This window comes from Ambystoma mexicanum, chromosome 10 (genome assembly GCF_040938575.1).
Source record: "Ambystoma mexicanum isolate Mex_15411 chromosome 10, UKY_AmexF1_1, whole genome shotgun sequence".
NCBI lineage: Eukaryota > Metazoa > Chordata > Amphibia > Caudata > Ambystomatidae > Ambystoma > Ambystoma mexicanum.
Genome location: NC_090932.1, coordinates 376,361,807 through 376,389,158, shown reverse-complemented (window position 1 = coordinate 376,389,158; position 27,352 = coordinate 376,361,807). Strand labels below are relative to the sequence as shown.

General features: G+C 44.1%; 1 protein-coding gene across 1 annotated transcript in view; it reads left to right on the top strand.

The window, feature by feature from the left end:
* The window catches only part of LOC138491448 (gamma-glutamyl hydrolase-like), a 304,916-nt gene that overhangs the window by 65,748 nt on the left and 211,816 nt on the right, over positions 1-27,352 (top strand). Inside the window, exons 2-4 of the mRNA XM_069617967.1 lie at positions 2,254-2,368; positions 3,649-3,699; positions 10,857-10,941. Coding sequence (XP_069474068.1) covers positions 2,254-2,368; positions 3,649-3,699; positions 10,857-10,941 — 251 coding nt within the window. The remainder of the gene's footprint in view (positions 1-2,253; positions 2,369-3,648; positions 3,700-10,856; positions 10,942-27,352) is intronic.

The window sequence follows — 27,352 nt, the reverse complement described above, 5'->3', positions numbered from 1 at the left end:
GGACATTTTGAGGCACATTATCTCACTGTACTTAATTGGTAGAAAATGAGATTGTGAAATCTGGTGGCTTCTGGCTACGGTGCCTGCTGCAAAACCTGGAAACCTGAATAATCTGTCGTGGCACCCTCACTAAATCAAGCTGTGTGTTCCAGAGCCAATTACTTTATCTGCATATGTAGAGATGGATTATTAAAGGAACGGTAGTTTATAGAGCTCGTAAATAACTATAAAGTAACAGGTATCAAAATAGATATATAATGAGCCGAATCTGAAAGTAGACGCTGTGTGTCAGGCCTCAATATTTCAGCAGGAACTACATCTGGACAAGGAAGAGCTAGTACACAGCATGACTCAAATCTAACTACCACATAAGATGCAAAGTGTAAAATTGTGTCCATTATTTTTGTAATTCAATATGCTTTAAAAGACCTATTGTATATTCCCAATTACAAGTCCATGACAAAAAGCTAAACAATTGAGCAAATGCTGTGAAAATACAAAATGGAGCATACAGGTTTTGTCACAATCTAGATCGTCTAAAAATGTTTGGGGTACGGCAAAAAAAAAACATTGTTTTCTGTGAAAGATAATGAGCTAAAGAATCTGGTTAAGGCTCTCATAACCAGGACTAATGTCTGGCAGAGGGACTCCCAGGACCCCCCTTGTTAATTTGCATAATTTAAGTAACTTTAGGTCACCCTAAGTTACTAGGGAACTCCAGACGTGGACCCCTTGCTCACTATTCTTAGAGAGGCACAGCTCCACCCTACTGATGAGGTCCAACCCGACCGAAACACGTGTCTGGGGTTGCTGTTGGTACTCTTGTTTAGAGGAAAATTGCCTATCATTTCGGTGCAGGACAAAGACTGATATGTTTTGGATATTTCTCCTCTGTGAAAGATAGTGAGCTAAAGAATCTGGGTAAGGCTCTCGTAACCAAGACTAATGTCTGGCAGAGGGACTCCCAGGACCCCCCCTTGTTAATTTGCATTTATGTGTAAAGCAACATGTATGTACTATATTTATGTTCATGTTACACAGCAAATATAGTAAATAAAAAAGGTTGCTTTCATTTTGCCCAGGTGAAAAGAATTTGAGATAATACAAGTTGTGGGTAAACCCGTTTGCTCCTGTCATATTATCTGAGCAGCAGAAATGGTGCTAATTTCATATGCTTCACTTTTTTTCACAAGGGCAAAACTTTGATAATCTGGCCTCAGGAGAGTCAAATCCATCTTGTGATACACATGCTGTCCAACTAATCAGGTTCTTCTAGGCTACTGCAGGAGCCAAATAGCTCCCAGCAATTTCAATCCCTGGTGCACCAAATTGCACTTTATCTGTCTACAACTTTATTCTTTTTTTTAATAAGCTAAATTTGAAGTATTGTCTCACATATAACTTATGTAGAGCAATGGTTGATTTTCAAAGAAAGTAGCGCTAGATGCGATTGTTTCTGTTGGCAAATTCACCGCGTTTTATTGGTGGTCTGGAAACATATTTGATTTGCAAATAATGCTACCACAGCCCTATCTCCCTTGTTATGTGTATGCTGCATTCTGTTCGATGATGTGATATATAATTTCTTTCTTTGTCATCCCTTTTGCAATTTCTCCGATAATGCCAGTTTAGCTTTATTTACCAATTAAACTTGTATTACATAATTGATCATTGTATTATTAGTCCTTTTGTATACCACTGATTTGATTTTGTAACTGGTATGTGTGATTCTTTTAATGTTTATCCTTAAAGTGTAATTCACATGCATTATGTCATTTTTTTTATTGTATGATAATGTCAAAAGCAGAACTATTGAAAACCAATACTTTGGTGATATAATTGGAAGCACCTAAAACATGCACATCTCCAGAATTAAGCAGCAAGAAATAAAACGGGGCAAAACGACCAACAAGCCCCTTTGCATTGCCCTGAGTAGAGCTTTTAATTGATGTTTGTAATTCTTTTAATTTGGAGCCGTATAGTTTAAAACGTTTATATTATTGTATGCTGTTGAATATACGATAATGCTGAAAGTCGAATAACCTACAGTAAACCATGCCTGTAATTTCTGGTGAGAAAAGTGAAAGCACTTAAAACATGCAAATTCCTTGAATTAAGTGGCAATTAAAACAAACTTGCCCCACTCTAAATCGAACATGCGTCTTAAGGAACTCACGGTGCAGTGCTCACGTGAACAGCTTGGCTCAACTCTTCTCATGTGCCATATTACTCTCTGTTCTTCTGTTCATCAAGGAATCATGGCACCTGAAACTAGTGACCCACTGCTGTTACCCTTTGGAAATGCGTATATCCCTGCCTCCTACGTGAAATACTTGGAGTCAGCCGGCTCCAGGGTGGTGCCAATCAGGTGAGTCATGAAGAGTAGCAGGCATCTTTACTCCTTGACCTGGGTTAGCAACCTGCAGCTCTCCAGGTGTTTTGGACTAAGACTCCCATGATCCCTCACTATTGATTATGCTTTTTGGGGCTGATGGTAGTTCAAAATATCTGGAGAGCCAAAGGTTCCAGACCCCTAACTAACACCATTGCCCCAGCCCTGTCCAGACTATGTGAATAGTTAGAGGAAGCGGTAATGTTTTTTCCTGAAAACTGCAAAACAAATGCAATCTTTCTGCGGCTTGTCGCATCATTCCAAGAATCACTAGTTATTTATTCACAGATTAATCCCAACAGTTCTTATATTTCAATGCAAGTAAATGCCACTGATGTTTCTTGGACAACAGTGACAACAATAATGAGCATTCCAGCCGTAAAGTACTAATATTGGAGTGTCAATAAATGTTTCTCCTTATTCTAGGGCCACACATTTGTGAGCATGTATACATTCCCACAATCCCCATGTCAGCTATACCCCAACAATGTAAGCCTCACTGCCACTTATTGACACCCCTTATTATATCACCCCACGTTCCTAAAACTAGGTCAATCCCACAGCTCATTGTTGAACACAATGAACTACGCATAAATCAATTCTGCACCTTATTTTGGCCACTTCTAATTGTTGTACCTCAGTGATGTATGCACGTGGCAATCCCACTCTTTCTTCTAGGACTTCAGGAACTTAAGCACAAATAAATCCCACCTGGAAATCGATATCCAATTATGAAGGTCTACCTTCCCTTAATCTAGAAATATATCAATCTCTCTATAGAACCCAAGGTCAACGGCACCCCGAGTTCCACATATCTAGAATATCCACAAGAGGAAAACACCTTTATTCTAGCACACCCCAGTTTTATAAGCATGAGTCAATCACATTCCTTTTTCTACGACCACAGATAGCTAAACATATGGTTACCCCATTTACACATCAGTCCATATATCTTAATGTTTATTCGTACTACCCACCCTTTTATTCTGAGTAGCCTGATTATTCTGCTTGGGCGCATGGCACCATAATTCTATATTTAGCCATGATCCATCCCCATAATTTTTTTTGGAGAGATGTAGACGTTTGCTCTGCTCTAAAGACTTATCAGGGTTCACCGCCAGCAGAATGTCCTCCAGATCCCCCCATGTATCCCTGGCTTCCTCCATGCCATCTCTGTGCACAGTTACCCTCTTGCTGAAGTTATGGCCAAACGGAATACTAAACACTGATGTCTTTACTGCAATGTTCTGATTTAGGCCGAATCTGATGATGGAAGACTACAAGAAGATCTTCAGCTCCATCAATGGGTGAGTATTCATCAGCCTCACATTTCCCTGCACACCACCGTAACAGAAATGTGCATGCTTATCCCACCCACTACACCAGAAATCCCTGTTCCCATTGTGTACACATGCAGGCACACAAACATACATGAACACCCACACCACAAACGCAACCCTCTCTTTCTCTGTAACCCATGGTGTAAATAATCAGAAACTCTGCTTAAGAACATACACCATTTCCCTTCTTTGTCACTCATAAGTCTTTCACCTTTTTCTATCGCCTGTTCCCTCCTGTAATCTCATACAATCCTCTTTCTTGTCTGCATAGTGTCTATCGCATGTGTTGACTCCCTATTGCTCCTGTTATCTGACCTGGCTTATCTCTTGAGCCTTCATCTTCCTGATCTGCTTAGTGTCTATCAGATATTTCTGAATCCCCTTCTTCCCTGTTCTCTGCCCTCATTTTTATAACTTGCACAATCCTTTTTCTCATCTCAATTGTGTCTATCACATTTTTGAATCCCCATCCTATTGTCTCTGGCCTGAATTACCCCTTGTGTAATCGTCTTTCTGGTCTGTCATAGTGGAGTCACATATAGCTAGGCTTTTCGGTGTGAGCAAAAAGCTTGCTGTAATTGTCTTGAAATAGTGCAGGGTCTTGATACTTGCAGTCTTTGTTGGTACATAGAAGTCTGACATGTAAATTGTTATTGTTCTCATAAACTGTGTCTCTATGTAGGCATAGGTGATACTGAGCAGAGGCAAACACTAAAGATCAGCCTAGATTATGAAACGGGCACCTGATCGTGGTTGCACACCATGATATATAGTATACCAGGCACGTTCAAGACCCAGGTCACCCCTTTCTGAATTCGTTCACATGTACTTTCTAATCTGTGTAATCTAATTTTCCTCAAAAATGTCTATTGCACCACCCAGAAAATGTATATTGACATGAAAATAAATAGCAGCAACATCATCAGAGTCGTGCACCTTCTTCCCTGAACCTTCAACCCCAATAATTGCCAGTTTTGAGGGCCATCTTTCGCATTACCGTGAAAATATTTCGTACCAACTCTCCGGGAGCTTTATGTTGGAGCACAGGCCCACAGCGTTTAGTGAGGAAGGAATCCTAAACGTGACCCAGTCCTGTTGGAAAAGCCCCATTGTGTATCCATTTGTACATTAAGTAAATTAGGAGCTGCATAGGGTTCTCTTCCTTGCTTCACTGGCAGATATAAGCATGCAGAAGGACTGCTTGCAGCTTTACGTCATGCCCAATAGACATTTCTTTGCAGCCTCCAATTCCCAAGGAGTGGGCATTCCATCCGAGAGATCACTGTGTACAAGCTTCTGCCTATTCACGGTATCCTTCTGGGTGCAGCAAGCCTTGTGGCTGTGCAGCCCCCAAAGATGAAGTATTCAAATGTGATATATCTATGGTGCCACTTCTTCATCCCGCATAACTGCAGACCTGGCCCCATAGCTATAACTATGAAGATGGGGAACCGTAGATCATAGTTCTAGTCTGGCTTTCACCCTTTAGCAGAAGTGTGTGATCCTGGGAAAATCAAGTACGTTCCTTGCAGCTTAGTTGCCCTTTCTGGCACAAACGGGTGGTCCTGGCAAAGAAACTCTAGTATTAAGTAACATAAAATGTACATTACCGCCAACATTGTTTCCGGACTGGCAAAGGACAAGTCTGCGGCTGTGTGCCGTCCCGCCCCCCAAGGTCTAGCTGGTGGGCGTAACGCCCCTGGCCGCAGACTTTCACGGAAACACCGGCACCATTACGACATGGTGCCGGTGATTCCACGGTCCCCATTCCCTATGGGACTCAAATGGGAATGGGGACTAACAATGTCCGCCGCCTGATTTACCGAACCTCCGGGGCTGTAATGCCATGGTAATTCCGGCAAGTCAGTCGATGGTAAATCATCACGAGTCTGGAGTCTGGCGGCTGCCGGCCAGTTTCACCGGTACAGCTACCGCAGGACTTGTAATGAGGCCCATTGTGTATTTCATTTTTTCTTACCCCATCTTGCAAACGATTGTATATAGAACACCCTGTACATTTATTTGTACTAGCACACTTGATGATTGGTTAGTATCAACCATATTGGCAGTGATATGGCATAATCATGATCTCCCTAAGCCTGCATCAAGGAAACTTGGTAAACCCACCACCAATGATGAAGGTTGTCATCGCGACCCTCCCGAGCATCACAGGAATTCAGGACTTTACAAATGAAGAATGATTATGGGCAGCACACTTCCCTAGGAAGCACCCTTTCTATTTGTTTATCTACCAGATTTTAGGCCTCACTCACATCACAGGATCTCATGAGTCCTGAACGATGTTGTACATTGGTGGTCTAATTTTGTGTCACACCCTCAAACAGCCCATTACAACATTCACAGACAAGAACTGCTGTATGTGTAGGATGGAGGGGGTAGTCTGATCCACACTAGTAATGTGTTCCAGAGACAGGGTTCAGAGCAGGAAAAAGTATTTTTTCTATTTTTATCACTCTTATGGATCTGCTTCCAATCTGTTGAGGTTGTGTGTTCTAGTGGTGTGTTATCCTTCAAAGATGTCTGGTTTCTCAGGCAGTTAGAGTGGTGTTATGGTCGTGTCTTCTCTGTAGGGAATGCAGGCTGGGATAACCAGTGCAGCTCCTGGAGGATGGGGGATCTGCTCAAATGTTCTTAGTCCAGTGCTGAAGCGTGCCGCATGGGCTTCAAGGGGGTTTCTAGGACTCCTGCCGGTGTGGCATTGCTACAGTCTAAATGGGAGACAACCACAGCTATGGATGCAATGCTTGACTTAGTGTTGGACTGCGATCAGTACCCAGCGGTTTGAGTCTTCTTATCATTGTGTGTTTTGAATGAGATCACGGTCAATGGTAAGAAAGATTTGCCATTGGTGAGAGTTGAGACATGAATCCATCAAGCTTTATTCCTTCATCCAATTCTAGTCACAGCATGCTTGGAAGGGGTTACCTAGGAGAATTAATTCAGACTTAGTTGGGCTGTGCTTCATATAGGTTCTTGGCATCCAGATTTCGATGTGGGACATATAATGTATTAGTCGATGGATGCTGTTGATGCAATCGATCATTAGGTAAAGCTTTATGTCATCTGTTAATATAAGCCAAAACTGGCAAAATATCTTGTTGAATTTAATCATCACTCAGAACACCATTCTTGTGTAGATTCTGCAGCCCCTAACTTCACCCCTCTAGCCCCCTGGTTCTTTGAATCTGTATTCTAGTCTTTGTCCAGGCAGGTGTTCCTAGATAGAGGTACCTCTTGCTTGAGAGGGAAGGTTCAGTGCTCTTCATTTCTTCTTTTTCTTGGTTGGGGCTTCAACGGAGCCTCAGGAATCTCAGTGAACTTAGTGCTATTCTCTCCCATCTTCCAGACCTGAGGGTCTTTATTGTCACAGTGTGTTCCACTCTTATAGTTCCTGGTGTTTTGGGTGATCAGGAAGGCGATTATAGCAAATTTCCTAGGAAAGTTGTTTGACTTTCTTTATATTTTGTGATGAGGGCTACTAATGATATTTCTTTGCAAAACCCTCTTTGTTAATTTCAACATGTGGAACTCCATCTGTTTGTTTGTTTCTATACTTTTGCTTTGTCTGAAGCGGTCCATTGTTTGTTAGCCACTCCTCACAGGGTACCCCTATATTTGTTTCCCTAGATTCATTCTAGTTCATAGTGAGGTTTGATCTTGAGATGTAACCCTCACAAATAACAAATAAAATTCTTAATGGAATTACCTAGGTGTTTGTATTTTGTCCAGATAATGGCTTTCCATGGGTCTATCCTCCTTTGCTTTGGTGACTGGTTGCTTGAAAGCCGGATCTGGTACTGCTTGCTAATTACGCACAGTTGTTAGTAGTATTACAAGGAAGAGAAACGTGGTCATAATCAATCAAGATTGAACTACCATCAATCTTGATTACACTTAATCCTTCCCTCTCTTGTCACAACTCTCACTATTTTCTTACATTACTTTTTTCCTCCGTGGCTTTAGTCTTATTGGGGACTGATGCTTGAGTCGTGTGCAGCAAGGTAAGGGAGCATTTCTGGTTCTTTGAAATCCCAAATGAGGGGTCCTTTTCATAATATTACATTTAAAGTATTTTACGGTTGAATCTTTGTTGTAGTGCACAAATCTCAGTTAAACAGCAAAGTATAATGCGCCGTAAAGTTCGACCTTTGTACATTGGTGACATCCAGTGGGACTTCCTATATCTCCAGCAGAGTTTGCACTGCCCAAAAAAGGCTTTAATCTCATTAACATACCAAAAATACCCTATACATAGGTACATACTTTTATTTAAGTTGGGTATATGTTGGGGTAAGAGCTAGAGCAGCACACATCTGAATATAGTAGCAAGGATACATACATACATAACAAAGGTATACAGCAATGTGTAATGGTACAGCAGCTATGCTTCATACAGCAACCGGATCATGCCTACACAGATGGTGTTGAGTACATTAAGCACTGCTATCAGGAGCATGGTTCACATTATAACATATGAAAGATATGTAATTTGACATTTGGGGTGGGAGGTTAATGAAGACTAAGACAATATCCAGCTGTGTATGCTATAGGTAATGCTGCTCTGAGAAGGGACAAAAGAGGGAGGGTCTGCCGCTGGAAGAGAAAAAGATTTCACTTTTTGGCTAATGCGGAGGAAAGTGTGGTTTGGACTCAGATTAAGGAGGAGGTCATTCCGGGGCAAGGCTTTGATTTGAATTGGAGGAAAAGTGGCTGCAGGTGGACCACTTGCGCCCAGAGTTTGTGATTCCCTGGTTAATAGGAAAACTTGTTTCTTGGTGTGTATGACTTTATAATGTATTTATAACATATCAGCAAGAGGTCCAGGGGCGCAGCTGGGTGCTAGGCTAGATTGAGCACAAACAAATGTAGCAGGCAATATGCATAAATTGCATAGTCCTATGATCCAGTAACTGATCCTGGGACGGTCTTTGCTATTCTTTGATCAATTCTCTGTGCACATGCCAGTGTTTTCAGTGGTTAGGTAAGGTACAAGTACCAGGGAATCCTGAGCAGACTTGAGCCATGGGATATGCATTTGGTCCACCATTTTGTCAACATCAACATTAGAGGGTGAGTAGGCAACAGTGGTACACTTTAAACCATCACCCTTTGCTGTCTACCCATGCTGGATGCTCCTATTCAGGGCTGTAGTCAACAGATGTCCTGTTGATCAGTGATGAGGAGAGTGGTGTTGAACAAATTCTAGGTTTGAGCAAGCACCGCTATAGGTAGGCTCAGTATTCACAATTGTTTATTGGTTATTCTGATTAATGTCAAAGTGAGGGGTGCAAACCCATTGGAAAATGCCTCTGCACAGGGCATTCAAGGTAATGGCAGAATTGTGGACCTCGGCTACTGAAAAACAGCGGTGTGAGTTCCACAACCTTAGTCTAGTTAAAGAGCCAGAGCAATGATCGTTAATGGTGTCAGTGATCTTGTTGTATTCATAGGTTGAAAAAAGTAAATAACTACAGATTTTTGTTGATACAAAACAATGTGGTATTCAACGTGTTGACCACTATACTGCAGCCAATGCCAAAAATCCACAAAGCGTATGCATTTCGGACCAGTGGTCCATCATCAGGGCATATAGCTGGCACATAACATGCGTGTGGTGGGCAGGGTGTCTCAACGTGTCACAATCCTCAGCTGCCCACCTGGCAGCGCATTCAGTGACATGTGCTTGCCAATGAGAGCAAACAGTAAATCAAAGCGTGTGTCGCGCCAACTGCTTCTACTGCTGTGAAAGCAGTGGGAGTGTGTTCCTCCAACTCGCCTAGCTAGAGAGTGGTGTTGAAGTTAGCCTTCAGGGATTTTAGTATGGAAATACTGAGTCCAACATTAGTTTGGGGTTCTGGTAAGTGTGTGGTTTCTGGAGACATGCTTTTTGAAGGAGCAGAGCAAGTCAATGTAAAATTCTAAACCATCATCATCTGCACTATAGTGATGGCCCACTGAATGTCAAACTTCATGTAGACGCAACCATCCCCAGTACTAAGAGCAGAACTCACAAAGCATGTGTCCTAACATAAGAGTAAAGTCTCAAAGGTCCAGCCCGAATCAGGCTCAAACCCCTCCACCATCACACAAAAACCTTTCTGCAGCAACATGCTTCTTTCTATCAAGGATAGGATCAAACACCACATCTAAAAAAAATCAACCTACATCCAAACACCAAGATTTTACTTTAAATAACTTGCTTATAACCATGCCCCACATGGGACGACCCTCTGGTACCGGGTCTCAGCCAATGGAAATGTTCTGTGAAGCATTCTAAAAACAGTAAATGTTCAATGCCTTCAGAAAACAACCCATGTACTACCTGTTATTCCAGGATCTAAGCAGAGTGATAAAGCAACGACTCACAAAGCACTGCATAGACTCTAAGCAGTATTTGCATTGTACAATTGCACATAGCATAACAGCCTAAATGCTGTCCTGCCATTGCTCCTGAGGATGCAATGCAGGACTTTCTAGCTAACCCACTTAGAAGCACAAGCACCAAGCTGTCGACCCTCAAGCACTTTGAACAGGTGACTTTTCCCAAATTAGAGCCTGGGTTTGTGCTGGGCTAAACATTTTGAAAATCTTTAACTCTGAATTTGAAAATTCCTTATGTTTATTTCCTTTTTATCTCTCCTCTTTTGCTCTCAGTAAGTGTACTAATGTAAGTAAAATACATTGTTTGTAGTTTATTCTGCATTTAAGATATGTGTATCATCTTGCTTGCCCATGCCTTGTTTACGGTCTTCTAGTTTTCCCCCTTCACCAGTGAAGGTGGTCACTCCCTGTGTTTTACTGCTTAGAAACTAGTTCCGCGTGACAGAGCCTTCCCTCTCTTTTTTCCATACTCGAAGGTTACCAGTTGTGTAGCCTTTTGGTTGCCCAAAGGGCAGCTTGTTTGGAAACAATCAGGTCTTTGAACCAGAGGCAAATTGCAAGTAACTCATTACACCGTCACAAATATTTACCACTTATTCTCTACCCCATTCCATGGGCATGATGAAAGGAGCTGGCTCTTGTTGGGGTTGGAGGGAGGTCAGGTGTAAACTGTGGCATCAAGGTAAGGTCACACTATTGATTCTGTCTCTTTCCATCACCAGGATCTTGTTCCCAGGTGGCGCTGTGAACCTGCAAACCTCAGACTTTGCTAAAGCTGCAGGAATATTCTACAAATTGGCTTTGGAGGTAAGTTCACATCTAGCTCAGAAATAGAGTTGAAGAACCTTTAATGGGAGCTGCATAGGGCAATTTAGCACTTTTAGCGCCCTTGCGGTCAACAGACATCTACTAAGCAGTCTTGTTTTGCCGTTAGGGCAAACATATATGGTATACATTTGGGATATGGGTTGTTTGAATGAGGTCAATAAAGTTGCGGTGGAATTTACCGTAGTCTATTTCGCCAACAAATCTATTTGACTTTCACCCAAACAAGCCAAATCCCTGGCCCAACAGCAGCCCTATATCCATCCCCACTCCCCTACGTATCTTATTGACGTACGCTGGTGCTTCTCTTACACCCCTGTGGCGTCAGTTTCATCCAGGCAATGCGGGTCAGAGCCAACGCTGAAGGGTCCCTTTCTCGGTTTTATTTTATTTTCTTTAAAAGTCCCCCGCTTCCAATGTCCCGGAAGCAGGGGACACCCACTGCAACTCCTGTTCCCATTATAGCGAGCAAGGGGAGCAGGGGACACCCCCGCAACACCCGTTCCCCTTGTTCACTATGATGGAACCGTATGGCCTAGTTGTACAAATTTTTGGTTGTACGATCATTTCGTACAGCCTAAATTCAGTCAATTAGGCCATATGTTTTTTTTTTCTGGTCAAATTGGACGATTCCATAAATTCGGCTCTGGAATAGTAAGATCTGTGCCCATCCAGGACCCTTCCGCCTCCTAGACCATATATCCCCAGGAAGCGATTTCTTCACCCTTGGCAGTGATCAGTATGATAAAGGTACATTAAAGGAAGATGAAACTGAGATCCCCAAATAGATCATAAATTAAGAGGGATAAATAAAGCTGCTCCTCTCAAAAAGAACTGAGGCCTAGTGTGTAAGAAATGTTTAAATGTCAAAATCTTCACAATACATTCCTCATGATCTTTTCTTACATTAAAAATGTGTACCAAAGTCCAATGTTTATTCATACAAAGGGTGGTGTGTGTTTGGTTGTGTGTTTATGTTTCTGTTGTCACATATAGATTTAGGAACACAAATGAGTCTAGCAATGGTTCAATGGATTTTAGTTTACAAGGATTAATTTGAGTGGATGACAGTTGGAATGTGAAAATAGCAGGGCACAATAGGGCTACCCTCCTCCTGAGCCCAGGCTGCCCTATCCCTGATGTATGCAACTATAGATCGGTATACACTACTGTCTATGATACTTACAATGGTGAGGGCCTAAAAACATCACCCATATCTCTCTCACTCCCACTAGAGTTTTCCCAGGCAGAACTTCGCCTGACGTCCCACAAAACAGATGATCTTTAATATAAGAAATGGTGCCTTGCAATTGCTCAGGTTTCACTGGGTCCAACCTTCCACATACTCTAGATTCCTGACCTTGATGGCCCTTCCTTCATCTCCCTTGCTTCTACTCTCTCCTCCTTCTCCCGCTGTCTACTTTCTCTCACTCTTTCTTCTGTCCCTCTGATGTTATTATTTCTCATGCCTAGTCTTCTCTCTTGGACTACACTCCTCTCCTCTCCATTACTCTCCATTCCCCTCTGCTCTCCTCTCCCCTCCACACCTTAAACTCGACTACTCTCTACAACCCCTACTCTCCTCTCTACAGTCCACTGCAACCCTCCTCTTGCACTCACCCTTCTTACTCACTCTCACTTACACTCCTACTCTTGCACTTGACAAGCAACTATCTTTCAGGCTACCCTCAGATGCCACCTCCTCTTCCTCGCTCATTTTGGACTGTCTGTCCGCTATTCAGGCATGGTGTGCTGCAAACGACCTCTGCCTCAATGCCAATAAGACTGAGATTGTTTGCGTTGGGACCCCCTGCTCCCGCTTTCCCACTTACACTCTGGCCGGCTTCCCTTGGCTCTGCGCCGGCACCCATCTGCGAGGCTCAAAACCTTGAGGTCATTTTCGACTCAACTCTCTCCTTCTCCTCTCACATCACAGACATCTCTAAAAAGTCTAACTATCAGCTACTCCCCTCAGAGGTACTCTACCTTTTCTGACTTTCCCCCAGCAGCTCACAGTCTCTAGAGCCCTGGTTCTCTCCAGGTTTGCCTATTGCAACAGCCTCTTCCTTAACCTCCCTGCTTCTGCCCTGCACTTTTTGCAACTCATCCAGAACAGAACTGCAAGACTTATCCTTGGCCTCAAGCCCAGGGCCTCATCTCTCTGGCGCTGAAATCCCTTCACTGGCTCCCCGTGGCTGCAAGGATCGAGTTCAAGACCTTCTGCATTATCCACACGGTTTTCTGGGGCCTGGGACCTCCCTACCTGCAATGTTGCCTACCTATATACTGTCCCTCACGAGCCATCTGCTCATCTACCTCCAATCTTCTACGAGTGAGCCGGTTCTCCAAGCAGAAATTTGGCGGGAGATCCTTATCCTCAGCAGGTGCCGCCCTATGGAATAGCCTCCCTCCATCTTAAGCCTGATCTTCTTAAATTCAGGAAACTACTCAAGACCCTCCTCTTCTCCTTCTTATCTCTCCATCTACCCTGCTAACCTAGCTCTCTACTCTATCCCCCTCTCCCTCCTCTTCGCAGCTTGCTGACTGCCCACCGGTGTACCTCAGAGTCTCACAGGTCCCGGCCACCCCTGCCAGTCATCTCTCGCACTTGGCTCTGTCTCCTGCACCCCACCCATCCTCACGGCACTTGAGAAATAACCCATGAGAGTGTTGTTTTTCTGCCCTTAGCCCAGTCACCACCGACTGGGTGCACTTGGACCCCCCCCTGTGACCGTCTGTGCACCATGCCTGAAGATCGTCTGTCTGTTCTCCCTTGTCCTCACCCCTTCATTACACTTGGTAAAACTGCAGAATCATCGTCAGGCCTATTTACTGTGTCTCAACTGTTAAATGTATTATATGCACTTACTCTGTCTGTGCAGACTTATCGTCTCAGAATTTCAAGGGCTCTGAGCGACTGTTGATTTTCCCCATGTTTCCCCACCCTCCCTGAGCACTTTGAAACACTTGCCTGTGTATGGCGCTTTATAAATAAACATTACCATACCATACCTCAATCACTCTCTTCACTCCCTATACACACTCTGACACCCAAGTAACACTTTCCCTCACCAACCAATACCTCACCATTAACACTCAATCTGTTAGTCTTTCCTATGCTCTGCTGCATCGTCCTTCCAAGGCCTAGTCTTTTGGTCCATCTCCATGCCCCTTGACTTCACCAGAACAACTCACACTCCCCTCTGCTGCTTTTTCCCCTTTTATAGGTCCTATTGCCCCGTTTGGTTTCCTTCTTCCCCGTCCATTTGTTACCACGTTCACCTGGTTCCCCCAGCTTATCTCTTTGGGATCAGGCTTCTAAGGTTAGATGTTTCAAATAGTCCTTTATGCTCCGTCCCTTTTCCTGTGCAGGTCCACCCGCATCCATTGACGGCAGATCAGCATAGAGATGATTTCCCACCGTGTTTGCCTTTTGTGGTAGGGAAGCACCTTCTGTGCTGGTGCAGACTTTGTTTTGTTTCACCGGCTCTTGCTCTTCGCTTTCCTCTCTCACTCATTGGTCAGCAGCTCAGCGATCACTGCTCTGAATGCTGGATCTAATAGTCCTGGAAGAAAAAAAGAGAGCACACGCGCCAGTCGAATGCAGGGTAGGCATGGAGCAATTGCAACTTGGACTGGTTTTGGCAAACACCCTGGTGGGGCTCCTGCTAGAGGTTGAGAGGGTTGTCTTCAATCAATCTTTTTAAGCCCATCTTGTGTTTAGTGTAAGACAATTAAAACAAAGCCAGGTAATGAAGCATTTCTATTTTATAAAAATATTCTGGATAAAATATGAGCCAGAAGCTACCATTTCCCAAACTTGGGCGTGTGTTGTTAACAGATGTAGCTGCAATGTATTCTTCCCAAACAATCTGCATTTGCTCTATTTTCTGGCACGTTTATGTGTTTTATAGATGTTTCTATGCCAAATGACATTATGCCTTCATATACTATTGTCCTTTAGTTCCTTCAGCACATTTCGTTTGCTAATTTTACAAGCAGGATTAAATCAACCGCATTCCATTTTTCCCCCCGATAGTATGGTTTAGCTGTTGATTATCAAACACAAATAGGAACCCCAGGTTCAAATGAAACCCGACCACACCTGGGAAACACTCATACATATGTAAACTAAGAGGTCAGGATCCAACTGCTTCAATTTAGGTGTAAGGCAGAGCAAAACAAAAACAACTATTACATACCCACACCAGAAATGGTAAGACTGTTCATCTCATGTTCAGAAGTGAAAGAATTCAATTCACTTCCATATGCATCTTATAAGAATACATTTATTTAGTCATAAAAACTGCCATATGGGTAATATAATCTATTAACATATGTCAATATGGAGACAATTATTAGAAAAATACATACATCATAATTATACAATTAATTCATATTCCTCTTCACAGTGCAAAATCTAACAAATCCAGACACATTCACATCACCAAAACACCCCATCCATACTACACTAAATACTATACATACTATTAGTCTAAATATAATCAAAAGAATATATATAAAACAAACCTACAAAATTAATATCACGTAGCAAAAAAACGAATCTCCCACAGTAATATACTCATAAACAAAAATAAACATGCTATAACAAGTAACAAAAAATCGTAACACTGTTAAATGTAATGTTCTCAGTGACTGGAGAACCTAGTCACAGCTTATTATATCAATTTATCACATGTTCATAACAAAAAGAGACCCGACATGTGTCTTTCCATCTTGATTATTAATTATTTTTATGGAAATTCATCAGAGGTTCTGAAGTCTGAAGTATTCGGAGAAGAATGAAATCGAGTTGTTAAAATGCACCAATAACTGTTGCCTTGTCCTTACACCTAAACAAAGAAGCAAAAAATTACTGATCTCATACAAATTTTCATTATTTGAGGTCAGTCTGCATACATATGGCTCTATAATTCAGTCATATGTACATTAGCTGTTGATTAGCCTTCATTAAGACATTTGAGAAGAGCATTATAACTATAGTATTTTTCATGATAAATCAAGCAAACAAACCTAAATTAATGGAATATTGTCCACCAAAACCATAAGTACCTCTGTGGTCATTCCAATGTGCCCTTCAGCGAATGGCAGCTATTTCATCTTCCTTAATAAATTGTTTATGGATATCCTCCTTGGGCTTATCAATATGATTTATCAAACTGAAATGTGACGAACCATCACTTAACCATGCTACAATCTCAAATGTACATACCAAATGCCAATGTGTTAATCCTATCATAAAATAATCTATTGTTAGGTGGCCTTGTGCCATATTAAATGCATTTTGACTAGGAATATCTTGTGAGCTTCTCCCATATACTGCTCTACCTTCATCGCTAAGTAATTTGTGCATGGATAGACCCATAATATCCATCCGAGCATCCACCATCATTGGCGGCAAAATACCATAAGCCCTTTATTGATTATCATAAAAAATCTGCAGTACCAATACCTAATTTAAAATGAAAATCTCCTCACAAAATAATTAATTGATTACTGTTGTGGGCCCCATTGGTAACGTAGTCAATTAATTTACTTAGATTATCCAAAAAAGCATATTCGAGTTCCTGCAGTGTACTATGTTCAAACGCTCAAATACCTGACATTGCTGGGACAATGATACTAGACAATGATCCCCTTGTTTCTGCCATGGTTAGACTTTATTGCTAGTTATCACATAAAGACCATCCTTTATAAGTACAGACAGTGACAATGTCTCGGTTAAAAACAATATCAGTTTCATCAATCAGTCTAAAAGAATTGATGTCATTCATTCAATTTTACTTCACCACATGCCATATTTTACAAACATAAAACATAGCAAATTCCATATAATATTAAAAAAACAAATATTTAAAATAGGGTCTGCACCATAATATAAAAAGAAAAATCATACAGAGAGGTTTAAACATTCTACCCGTAGCGCCCAAGAAGCCCATAGGTACTTCATAATTCCAACTAAGCATTTTTCTTCCATAGTTGGTTTCGTCAGACTGTAATCCTCAGTAATAGATCTAGCTTTCCACTCAATAAATAATAGTCTTAACAAACGTCTCCTTTGATTGGCATACAACAGGCAAATACAAATATACTGGCTCGGGTCTACCACCCTTTTAAAACAGTCTTTACACTTATCCACATAGGCTATACTCCATTAAGAGGTAAATTGGATAGCCAGGAGAATACCTAATCTAAATGTAATCATTAGGGTCTTCTCCATCTTTTGCTCCAAAGAAATAAAACATTTAAACTCTATAAATTATGTTATAACATTTTACCTACTGACTGATTACATAACTCACTAAAATACCACATATCATATGCTTTCCTCACAACGGATTTATAATCATGCCCCAGTTAAAGAGGATTACTCCACAGAAGAGGAAGGATCAATTTGAGGGCCATCATTTTAATAACTAGGAACCATGGAAGACACAATACACCTTTCCCTGTTAATAAGGAACAAGTTGCGTACCTGTAACACCTGTTCTTCAGTATGGATTCACATGCTCATAAATATTCCCTGCCGTCAGGCTGGGAATCCTCGGTAAAAGAAAAAACTGTTTAGCTTTAGCCTGGAAACTGCATTTTTCTCTATAACCAATCACTGTCCTTTGGGTCATACCGCCCCCATCCAATGACAGTTGTTTCCCTAAGCTCCACCCCTGGTGGCCATCTTCAGATTTGTACCACACGTTTCAGTGTTGGGAGTCCTCTCATATCGCTCTGTGAGCCTTTTTTTGATATTCTGAGTTTTTGCGATACATTTAGTCTTTTCTGACCAACATTGTTCCATCTTCAACCGTAGTTCGACTATCGGCGGCGGGGCCCTATTGTTGGCAAAGATCCACTTTCATCGAAGATCTTCTCTTCAAAGTTTTTTCGAAGGGCCAGCTTGGAGGAGAAGAGGAGTCACTTCAAGCTCTGCCCCAAGTGTGGTCTATGGAACATCTACGTCAAAGATCGGCACCTCTAGTGCCTATATTGCCTGCATCCGGACCATGATGAGGAGGGATGCAAGATTAGCTCCAGTTTTCTGTCAAAGACCATGAAGGACCCCGGGTTAGAATCATGGCTCAAGTTGGCGAAGGTCTCCGACTCAGCTTCTGGGCACAGTCCTTTGGGTCATACTGCCCCCAACCAATGCCAGTTGTCTCCCTAAGCTCTACCCCTGGCGGCAATCTTCAGATTTGTTAGAGCACGTAAACTGGCAGGATGAACCAAGAAGAGCCACAGAGGGGAAGGAGGGAGGGGTTCACATGTGAATCCATGCCAGACCTATGCTGGAGAACAGGAGTTACAGGTAAGTAACTTGGTCCTTCTCCAGCATGGTGTCTGGCATGGATTCACATGCTCATGAATAAGATTACACCCCAATACATATACAAAACCATAGGAGGTGGCAAGGCTAAACAGGAGCAATATTCTTACCCCTGGAACAGACACAACTCAAGCAAATAGGTTGTGCAGCACCAATTGGCCGACCTGGGACTCCTGCCTGGAATCCCTGTTGACGCAGTAGCATCTTGTGAAGGTGTGCATAGACCTCCATGTAGCAGCGCTGCAGATGTCGAGCAGAGGCACACCAGTGAGAAATGCCATTGTCGCTACGACGGCTCTGGTGGAATGGGCCATCTCACGACACTAAACATTATAAAGAATGATGAATGGATGTAACGCTCACCTGATTCCCACGGAGGCGCTGGTCTTGGCAGGAAGGTGTCTGTGACCCGAAAAGTGATGTGCAGGACTCAATTTGCTTCTGGGGCCGAACCTCTTTGCACTGTATGTCGAACTCGAAGAGTGAGATTTCTGCAGGTGAAAGAATATGGGGGTTAATGATCTGGGTTGTTGAATGTCCCTCTCTCTCTCTCTCTCTCTTCCTAGCTTCTCCGTAGAGCCCCCAGGTCAACGTGCTCACCTTAGATAGGTGAATGCTGGACTCTCCATCTGCGTCTGGTGCAGGGTGCCGTTGCCAGTTCCTTCACTGGTGAAACATAGGCCTCTTGACTTCAGAGGATCGCTACCGTCATTAACTGCACGAGCGGGGAGTTTCCGGACACCTTTTTAGTCCTTATAGTCTTTAGGTGCGTGGGCACGTTAATATAGAACAGGACTCTGTATAATGCTTTTTCCTATTTGTCTTGCAGGGCTCTTGAGATAGGAGATGGTGTGAAGAGAGCCGAAGTTGGAGCCAGAGCCTTGGAATGAAGCGCTTGGAAATGCGTAAGTAAATGCAAGCGCTCTAACTGTCTCTTTTCCCTTGCAGCTGTGAGTTCGTGCTGAAGAGATGCTGGAGAACGCCGGGGTATTTGCAGGCGTTCTACTGTGGCCAGCGCGATGGACGTGAATAAATACCTGTCTAATGTCTCTTCGTTTGTCTTTCAGATGCTGGGTTGCAGCGTTGAAGAAATCCGGAATTCGCGGAGTGCCGGTAAGTAATAACAATGCTTTTGTCTTCACAGGCGGAGGTGCAGCGTGAAGAAATGGTCGCTGCCGATGGATCAGGTGAGGAAAGCACTGCGTGTAAAGGTTGCAGTGCTAACCTGTTGTTTCTTGTCTTTGCAGGTGCTGCTGAATACTGGATACAGGAGTGGTAAGTATTGTTCTTGCAGGTTCAGGATCGGAAGGAAGAAAGGCTGGAACAGACTCGGTGAGCGTTCTGCTGCAGATGCAGAGTAACGCGAAGCACGTTTGTTCAATCGGGTGTGGTTTAAATAGCCTTGGAGTGATGAGGCGTCTTCCTCCACGGCCCCGCCTAGGTAAGAAAAGAGTTCCAGTTCCAGAAGAGTTCCAGTGTTGTATCCAGGGAGTGGAGCTTGCCCCACCCAGGTAAGAAAGTAGTTCCTGTTCACAGAGGATTCCTATGTGGCTGGTAAGTAAGCAGCATGGTCTGCTGCAGGTAAGTCCACCCAAGCATCTTCATACATATTATGAGCCCGGCGCTTCCAGTGCCGGGACCGATGGCTTTGATGAGCCTGGTGCCACCGGCGCCAGGACAAGGTCCAAAAGGTCCCAGTGGGGACCGGCTGGTGCCTAAGATAACGGTTAGGGGCCTGCTTCCAAGGACGTTGGGCTGTTCCTGACTCCTTGGAAGCAGTGATCATGACAGCACCCCCCCTCAAGGCCCCTCCCAAGCGTGTCTTCTCCGGGGGTTTTGGCTTGTCGGGGTGATTCAAATGGAATTTCTTGACCAGACGAGGTGCGTGGACATGCTCTGAGGGTTCCCAAGACCTTTCCTGGGGGCTGTATCCTTTCCAATCAACCAGGTAATATAATTTAGATTTGGAGATTTTGGAGTCTAGGATGTTCTTTACTTCGAACTCAAGTTCTCCATCTACTAAAACAGGTTCCGAGAGTTCGGTCAATCGGGTTCCTGGTTGCACTGGTTTTAGTAAGGAGACATGGAATACTGGATGTATTTTCATATGCGAAGGCAATTCCAATTTAACAGTCACCGGATTAATTATGGCAGAGATAAGATAGGGTCCAAGGTATCTCGGGATGAAAGTGCGGGGTCCTTTTAGAGGTAGGTGCTTAGTGGATAACCAGACCTGATCTCCCACTGCGTAGTGAGGGGCCTCTTTACGGTGCTGATCTGCTCCTTTCTTGAATTGAGCTTTAGCTCTTTGCAGATGGGCAGTGGCTTCCTTAAAAGCACGAGTGATCTCCGAGTGCAAGTGATCCACAGCAGGTGTTTCAAATTCTTGGGGAGGATCCAGGTTAGAGGTTCTAGGATGGTGTCCGTATAATAGGAAGAAGGGAGTCTTCCCGGTTCCAGAATGAGTCAAATTGTTATAAGCGTATTCAGCGATCCAAAGAATGTCCTTCCAAGGGTTTTCAGTTTGTTGGAGCATGCAACGTAGATATTGCTCTAGAGTTTGATTTGTCCTCTCGGTTTGTCCGTCAGTTTGGGGATGGTGACTGGTAGAACGTCTCACATCAATTTGGGCTAAACGACAGCAACTTCGCCAAAAGTGGGAGATGAATTGACTTCCCCTATCGGAGACCAAAACCGAGGGGAAACCGTGTAACCGAACGATGTTTTCTAAGAATTCTCGGGCCAATACTGAAGCTGAAGGTAGGCCCTTCAGGGGAATGAAGTGAGCCATCTTGGAGAATAGATCCACGACTACTAAAATGGTATTATACCCTGAGCATGGAGGTAAGTCCGTGATGAAATCCATGGACAAGGTATGCCATGGACAGGGAGGGATGTCTAGTGGGTGTAAGAGACCGGCTGGTTTCTCCTTCTGACTTTTATTCTGGGCACACACACCGCAGGAGATTACAAAGTCTCTAATATCCTTCTTCCATGATGGCCACCAGAAATGTCTTTTGACCTTTTCCATGGTTTTGGTTATGCCAGGGTGACCCTCCATTAGTGAATCGTGATAACAGGAGATTACCTGTTTTTGTATTTTCTCACTGGGCAAGTACAATCGTCCTCGGAAATATGGTAGGTCTCGATCCACTGAGAATTCTTTTCCCTTTAATTGCCAGTCCTGTAAGTCGGCCAGAGTTAAAAGTGATTTGACTGTAGTCTTAATGTCTTCAAAGGATTGAGCGCTGACCAAGCCCAAAATCCTTTGTTCTGGGATTATGGGTATTGGTTCTGAATTGGTCAAATGTTCATCTATTCCCATCCTGGAGAGGGCATCTGCTTTTCCATTTTTACTGCCTGGTCGATAAGTAATTATGAAGTCAAACTCAGCCAAAAACAGAGCCCAGCGAAGCTGCCTGGAAGACTGAGCTTTGGCTGTCTTCAGATACTGTAAGTTGCGGTGATCAGTCATTACAGTGACTGTGTGTCTGGCTCCCAAAAGATAATGCCGCCAGGCTTTAAAGGCCGATCTGATAGCTAAAAGTTCCTTGTCTGTAATTGAATAGTTGATCTCGGGAGCCGAGAATTTGCGGGACCAAAAGGCTACAGGATGTAATTGGTGTGTGACCGGATCTCTTTGTGATAAAACTGCCCCCATAGCAAGACTAGAAGCATCTGTTTCTACGATGTAGGGGAGTTCTGGGCGAGGATGTTTTAGAACAGGTGCAGAAATTAATTTAGTTTTTAAGTCCTGAAAAGCTTGTTCTGCCTCGGTAGACCACTCAAAACGTTTGTTTTTCTTTAACAGAGCGGTGATGGGCTGGACTAATCGAGAGAATTCAGGGATGAATCTGCGGTAAAAGTTAGCGAAGCCTAACATGCTTTGAACTCCTTTTACAGAGGTTGGTGAAGGCCACTTGATGATCACATCGACTTTCTTTGAATCCATATGGACTCCGTTAGGTGACAATATGAATCCCAGGAACTCAACTTCAGTTACGTTGAAAACGCATTTTTCGAGCTTAGCAAAAAGGTTATGTTTACATAATCTCTCGAGGACCTCTCTAACGTGTTTCCGATGTTCTTCTTCAGATGATGAATAGACGAGGATGTTATCAATGTAGACAACAACACACACATCAATGAGTTCTCTAAGGACATCATTCATAAAATACTGGAAGGCGGCAGGAGCGTTGCAAAGTCCAAAGGGCATAACTTGATATTCAAACAGCCCATACTTGGTGCGGAAGGCCGTCTTCCATTCATCGCCCTCTTTTATTCGTACCAAATGGTAGGCTCCTCTGAGATCCAACTTTGTATATATACATGCGTCTTTGACTTGGTCCAGGAGTTCAGGGATCAAAGGTAACGGGTATCTGTTTTTAACGGTGATTTGATTCAGGGCGCGGTAATCTATACAAGTCCTAAGGTCTCCTTCCTTTTTCGGAACGAAGAACAAAGCCGAGGAAGCTGGAGATTTTGAAGGACGGATAAACCCGTTAGCTAGGTATTGGTCCAGATATTGTCTGAGGTGAAGATTCTCTGGCTCGGTGAGCCAGAGAATCATAAATCCTACTGCAAGGAGGAGTTGTTCCGGGTATCAGATCTATTTGACAGTCGTAAGACGTATGAGGAGGCAGGGTGTTAGCTTTGTCCTTCCGAAAGACGTCTTGGAATTCCTGGTATTCGGGAGGTAATTTGGGAACCTCAGAAGAGATTGCCGCCAGTGAAACATCAGGCTGAGGATAACAAGTGGTAAAACATTCTGGAAACTGAACCGTCTTTGCTCGCCAATCGATCTGAGGATTGTGCTTCTCTAACCAAGGGATTCCCAGAATGATCTGGAACTGAGGGGCCTTGATCACATCGAACACTATTTTCTCCCGGTGTCCATCTTGGCTCACTAACGTCATTTCTTGGGTGGCGTGCCGTACTGGTCCGGAGGCTATCTCCGTGCCATCCACTGTAGTAATGACGTCTTTTACTGCCTTAGGGACAAGAGGTAGATTCATCCTTGATACCATTTCACGGTCCACATAATTACCGATTGCTCCGCTGTCGATGTAAGCTTCAATTGCATGCAAACGATCCGGACGTTCAGGGCTAATGAGGACCATAGGCACCACGAAATGCGAGGTCACGGGACAGATTTTAACGCTCGGCAAGAGGACCTCTACACTTGTCGGGCTAGGTCGTTTCCCTGCTCAGAATTTGTGGTACAGGTATCTGCGGCTCCTACAGCCTTCTTAGCTGGTTTCACTGGACAGTCTCGAAGAAAGTGCCCCGAGTTTCCGCAATAGAGGCATAATTGCAGCTGTCTTCTTCTTTCCCGCTCCTTTTGTGTTAAAGGTCCTTTCATGCCCCCTATTTGCATGGGTTCCACAGTGTCAGCTCCCCTAGTAGAGGTCTGTGGTTTAGAAAACATTCGGGTATCAAATTTGGAACGATCAGCCTTCCTGTTCTGTAATCTGTGGTCCAATTGGACAACTAAGTCAATATAGTCTGAGCATTTTTGTGGAGGATTCACAACTTGAGCTAACACATCCTTGAGCTCTCCACGCAGGCCTCTGTAGAAGAGCGTTATTCTCTTATCCTCAGGCCATTGAGTTTCCACTATAACTCTGTTGAATGAGGCTATATAAGTCAAGAGGTCTTGATTACCCTGTCGTAACGAAAGAAGTTCATTGTCCAAGGCCTGCCCTTGTGCATGTCTTGCGAACAGTTTGTCCATGCTGGACTGGAAGGCCTGGAAATCATGCAGAACCGGATCATCCTGAGTGACTAAAGGGATCGACCAATCTGCGGCTCTGCCACTGAGATGAGAAAGCACGAAAGTCACCCTGGTCTGATCTGTTGGGAAGGCAGCTGGTCGACATAAGAAGTGTAGGCGGCACTGGTTAATGAACACTGCAAATTTCTTTGGGTCACCAGAAAAGCGTTCGGGCGGAGCCAAGGGCACATTGCCGGGTAGATTGATTTGCACTGGATTTAAGGATGATGCAGAAGGATAACTTCCTCCTGGAGCGGGCAAAGGTGTCTGTCCTGCCTGCGTTTGTAGCAATTGCCTAGCGAGGTCCTCTGTTCGCTCCTTGGAAATTATCAGCTCTCTTCTTAGAGAGTTTGTTTCCTGACGAGCTGCATGTACTTCTGCTCTTAGTTCCCCAAGCAACTGGGCTAATTGATCAGTGTCTGAGGTTTCCATTGCGCCTGGGTAGGAGTTTTGCGGTGGGCTTCGCGTTCTGTAACACTCACCTGATTCCCACGGAGGCGCTGGTCTTGGCAGGAAGGTGTTTGTGACCCGAAAAGTGATGTGCAGGACTCGATTTGCTTCTGGGGCCGAACCTCTTCGCACTGTGTGTCGAACTCGAAGAGTGAGATTTCTGCAGGTGAAAGAATATGGGGGTTAATGATCTGGGTTGTTGAATGTCCCTCTCTCTCTCTCTCTTCCTAGCTTCTCCGTAGAGCCCCCAGGTCAACGTGCTCACCTTAGATAGGTGAATGCTGGACTCTCCATCTGCGTCTGGTGCAGGGTGCCGTTGCCAGTTCCTTCACTGGTGAAACATAGGCCTCTTGACTTCAGAGGATCGCTACCGTCGTTAACTGCACGAGCGGTGAGTTTCCGGACACCTTTTTAGTCCTTATAGTCTTTAGGTGCGTGGGCACGTTAATATAGAACAGGACTCTGTATAATGCTTTTTCCTATTTGTCTTGCAGGGCTCTTGAGATAGGAGATGGTGTGAAGAGAGCCGAAGTTGGAGCCAGAGCCTTGGAATGAAGCGCTTGGAAATGCGTAAGTAAATGCAAGCGATCTAACTGTCTCTTTTCCCTTGCAGCTGTGAGTTGGTGCTGAAGAGATGCTGGAAAACGCCGGAGTATTTGCAGGCGTTCTACTGTGGCGAGCGCGATGGACGTGAATAAATACCTGTCTAATGTCTCTTCGTTTGTCTTTCAGATGCTGGGTTGCAGCGTTGAAGAAATCCGGAATTCGCGGAGTGCCGGTAAGTAATAACAATGCTTTTGTCTTCACAGGCGGAGGTGCAGCTTGAAGAAATGGTCGCTGCCGATGGATCAGGTGAGGAAAGCGCTGCGTGTAAAGGTTGCCGTGCTAACCTGTTGTTTCTTGTCTTTGCAGGTGCTGCTGAATACTGGATACAGGAGTGGTAAGTATTGTTCTTGCAGGTTCAGGATCGGAAGAAAGGCTGGAACAGACTCGGTGAGCGTTCTGCTGCAGATGCAGAATAACGCGAAGCACGTTTGTTCAATCGGGTGTGGTTTAAATAGCCTTGGAGTGATGAGGCGTCTTCCTCCACGGCCCCGCCTAGGTAAGAAAAGAGTTCCAGTTCCAGAAGAGTTCCAGTGTTGTATCCAGGGAGTGGAGCTTGCCCCACCCAGGTAAGAAAGTAGTTCCTGTTCACAGAGGATTCCTATGTGGCTGGTAAGTAAGCAGCATGGTCTGCTGCAGGTAAGTCCACCCAAGCATCTTCATACATATTATGAGCCCGGCGCTTCCAGTGCCGGGAACCGATGGCTTTGATGAGCCTGGTGCCAACGGCGCCAGGACAAGGTCCAAAAGGTCCCAGTGGGGACCGGCTGGTGCCTAAGATAACGGTTAGGGGCCTGCTTCCAAAGACGTTGGGCTGTTCCTGACTCCTTGGAAGCAGTGATCATGACAATGGAATGACATTGAGATTCTAAAAAAGAAGATCATTCGTACCGAATTACATGGTGCCCTAATGACTGAGTACCTAAGGGCACATGCCACACCCAATGGTCTCATCATTCGAATAGAACCCCGTATTTTCTTGGACAATCTCAAATTCAGAAAAGATTGGTCATTTATTGCCGATAAGTGCACCAGAGATTGTCTTGTACTCATCATCAACACCACCAAAACAGTAACAGACCAATTATTACGTGAGCAGAACGACAAAAGTGAGGCACTCAAAACAGAAATCACAGCGGACATCTATTCGGCCAAACTCAGTCTCCTAGAAACCACATTGAAAGAGTTCAAAGACAATAACCTAAACAGAAAGATCACTAAGTTTAAGAAAGACTTGTCAGCCTTTACCCATGTGAAAGTATACCCATATGTAGGCGAGAAGTACTTCACAGAAGAAGCCAAACAAGCTAGACGTGGCGCCGCCCAACTATGTTTCCAGAACCTCCAAAGGGGCAGCTCCAACAGATCTTGGAATAGCTCTAGCAGTAACTTGACTAACAGCTCAGGCAACAACAAGTGGCAGGATAGAAGAGTGCAGTTCAGCTGCACTAACCAGGGTACCCCTCCCGCTGTGCCTTTTTTAGGTCAGCGTGGAAGAGGACAGAATCGATCGTGGTGGCACAACCACCCACAACCAACGGTGGTCATGCGCAGCCGAGGACAAGGAGCAATACCATCACTCCTCCCTCATTGATTGTCAACCAATCAGAGCATACCCTGACCAGACCTGAACAAGAGATCCTACAGAAAGGCTCATCATTCATTCCCACAGCTCGATACAACCCTTTTCAAACCCGGGTCGAATGCACGCAACTCATGCGGAAAATAAGACTCAAGCAGTATTTTGCCAACCATACGTACGAAGATAGAGATGTATCGGGCCTACGCCCTCCATCACAGTTTTTTTCTCCACATTGTGCCAACACTGCTGAATCAGTTACTTTTGAGCAAGCACTGCTGAAGAAGATCACTGAATTCGAAGCCAGCATTCCATTAATCAACAATAACTGCACAAAACCCCAACTTCTAGCTTTGACAGACCTAGCCAACAATCCAGACATCACGATTAAACCAGCTGACAAAGGCGGGGCCATCGTCATTATGGACACTAACAACTACATCACAATGGTGAAGACCCTCAGTGACAATGACAGCTTCTGCATTTTACCCAGAGACCCCACATCGGCTCTACAGGCTCTTATAGCCCCGATCATCCACGAGGCTGAGGCCGAGTCCCCGCCTCACCCCCATATTCCAGCCATGTATGCGCTACCTAAGATCCACAAAGGTATTGTCCCACCACCTGGGCAACCTATTGTCTCTGG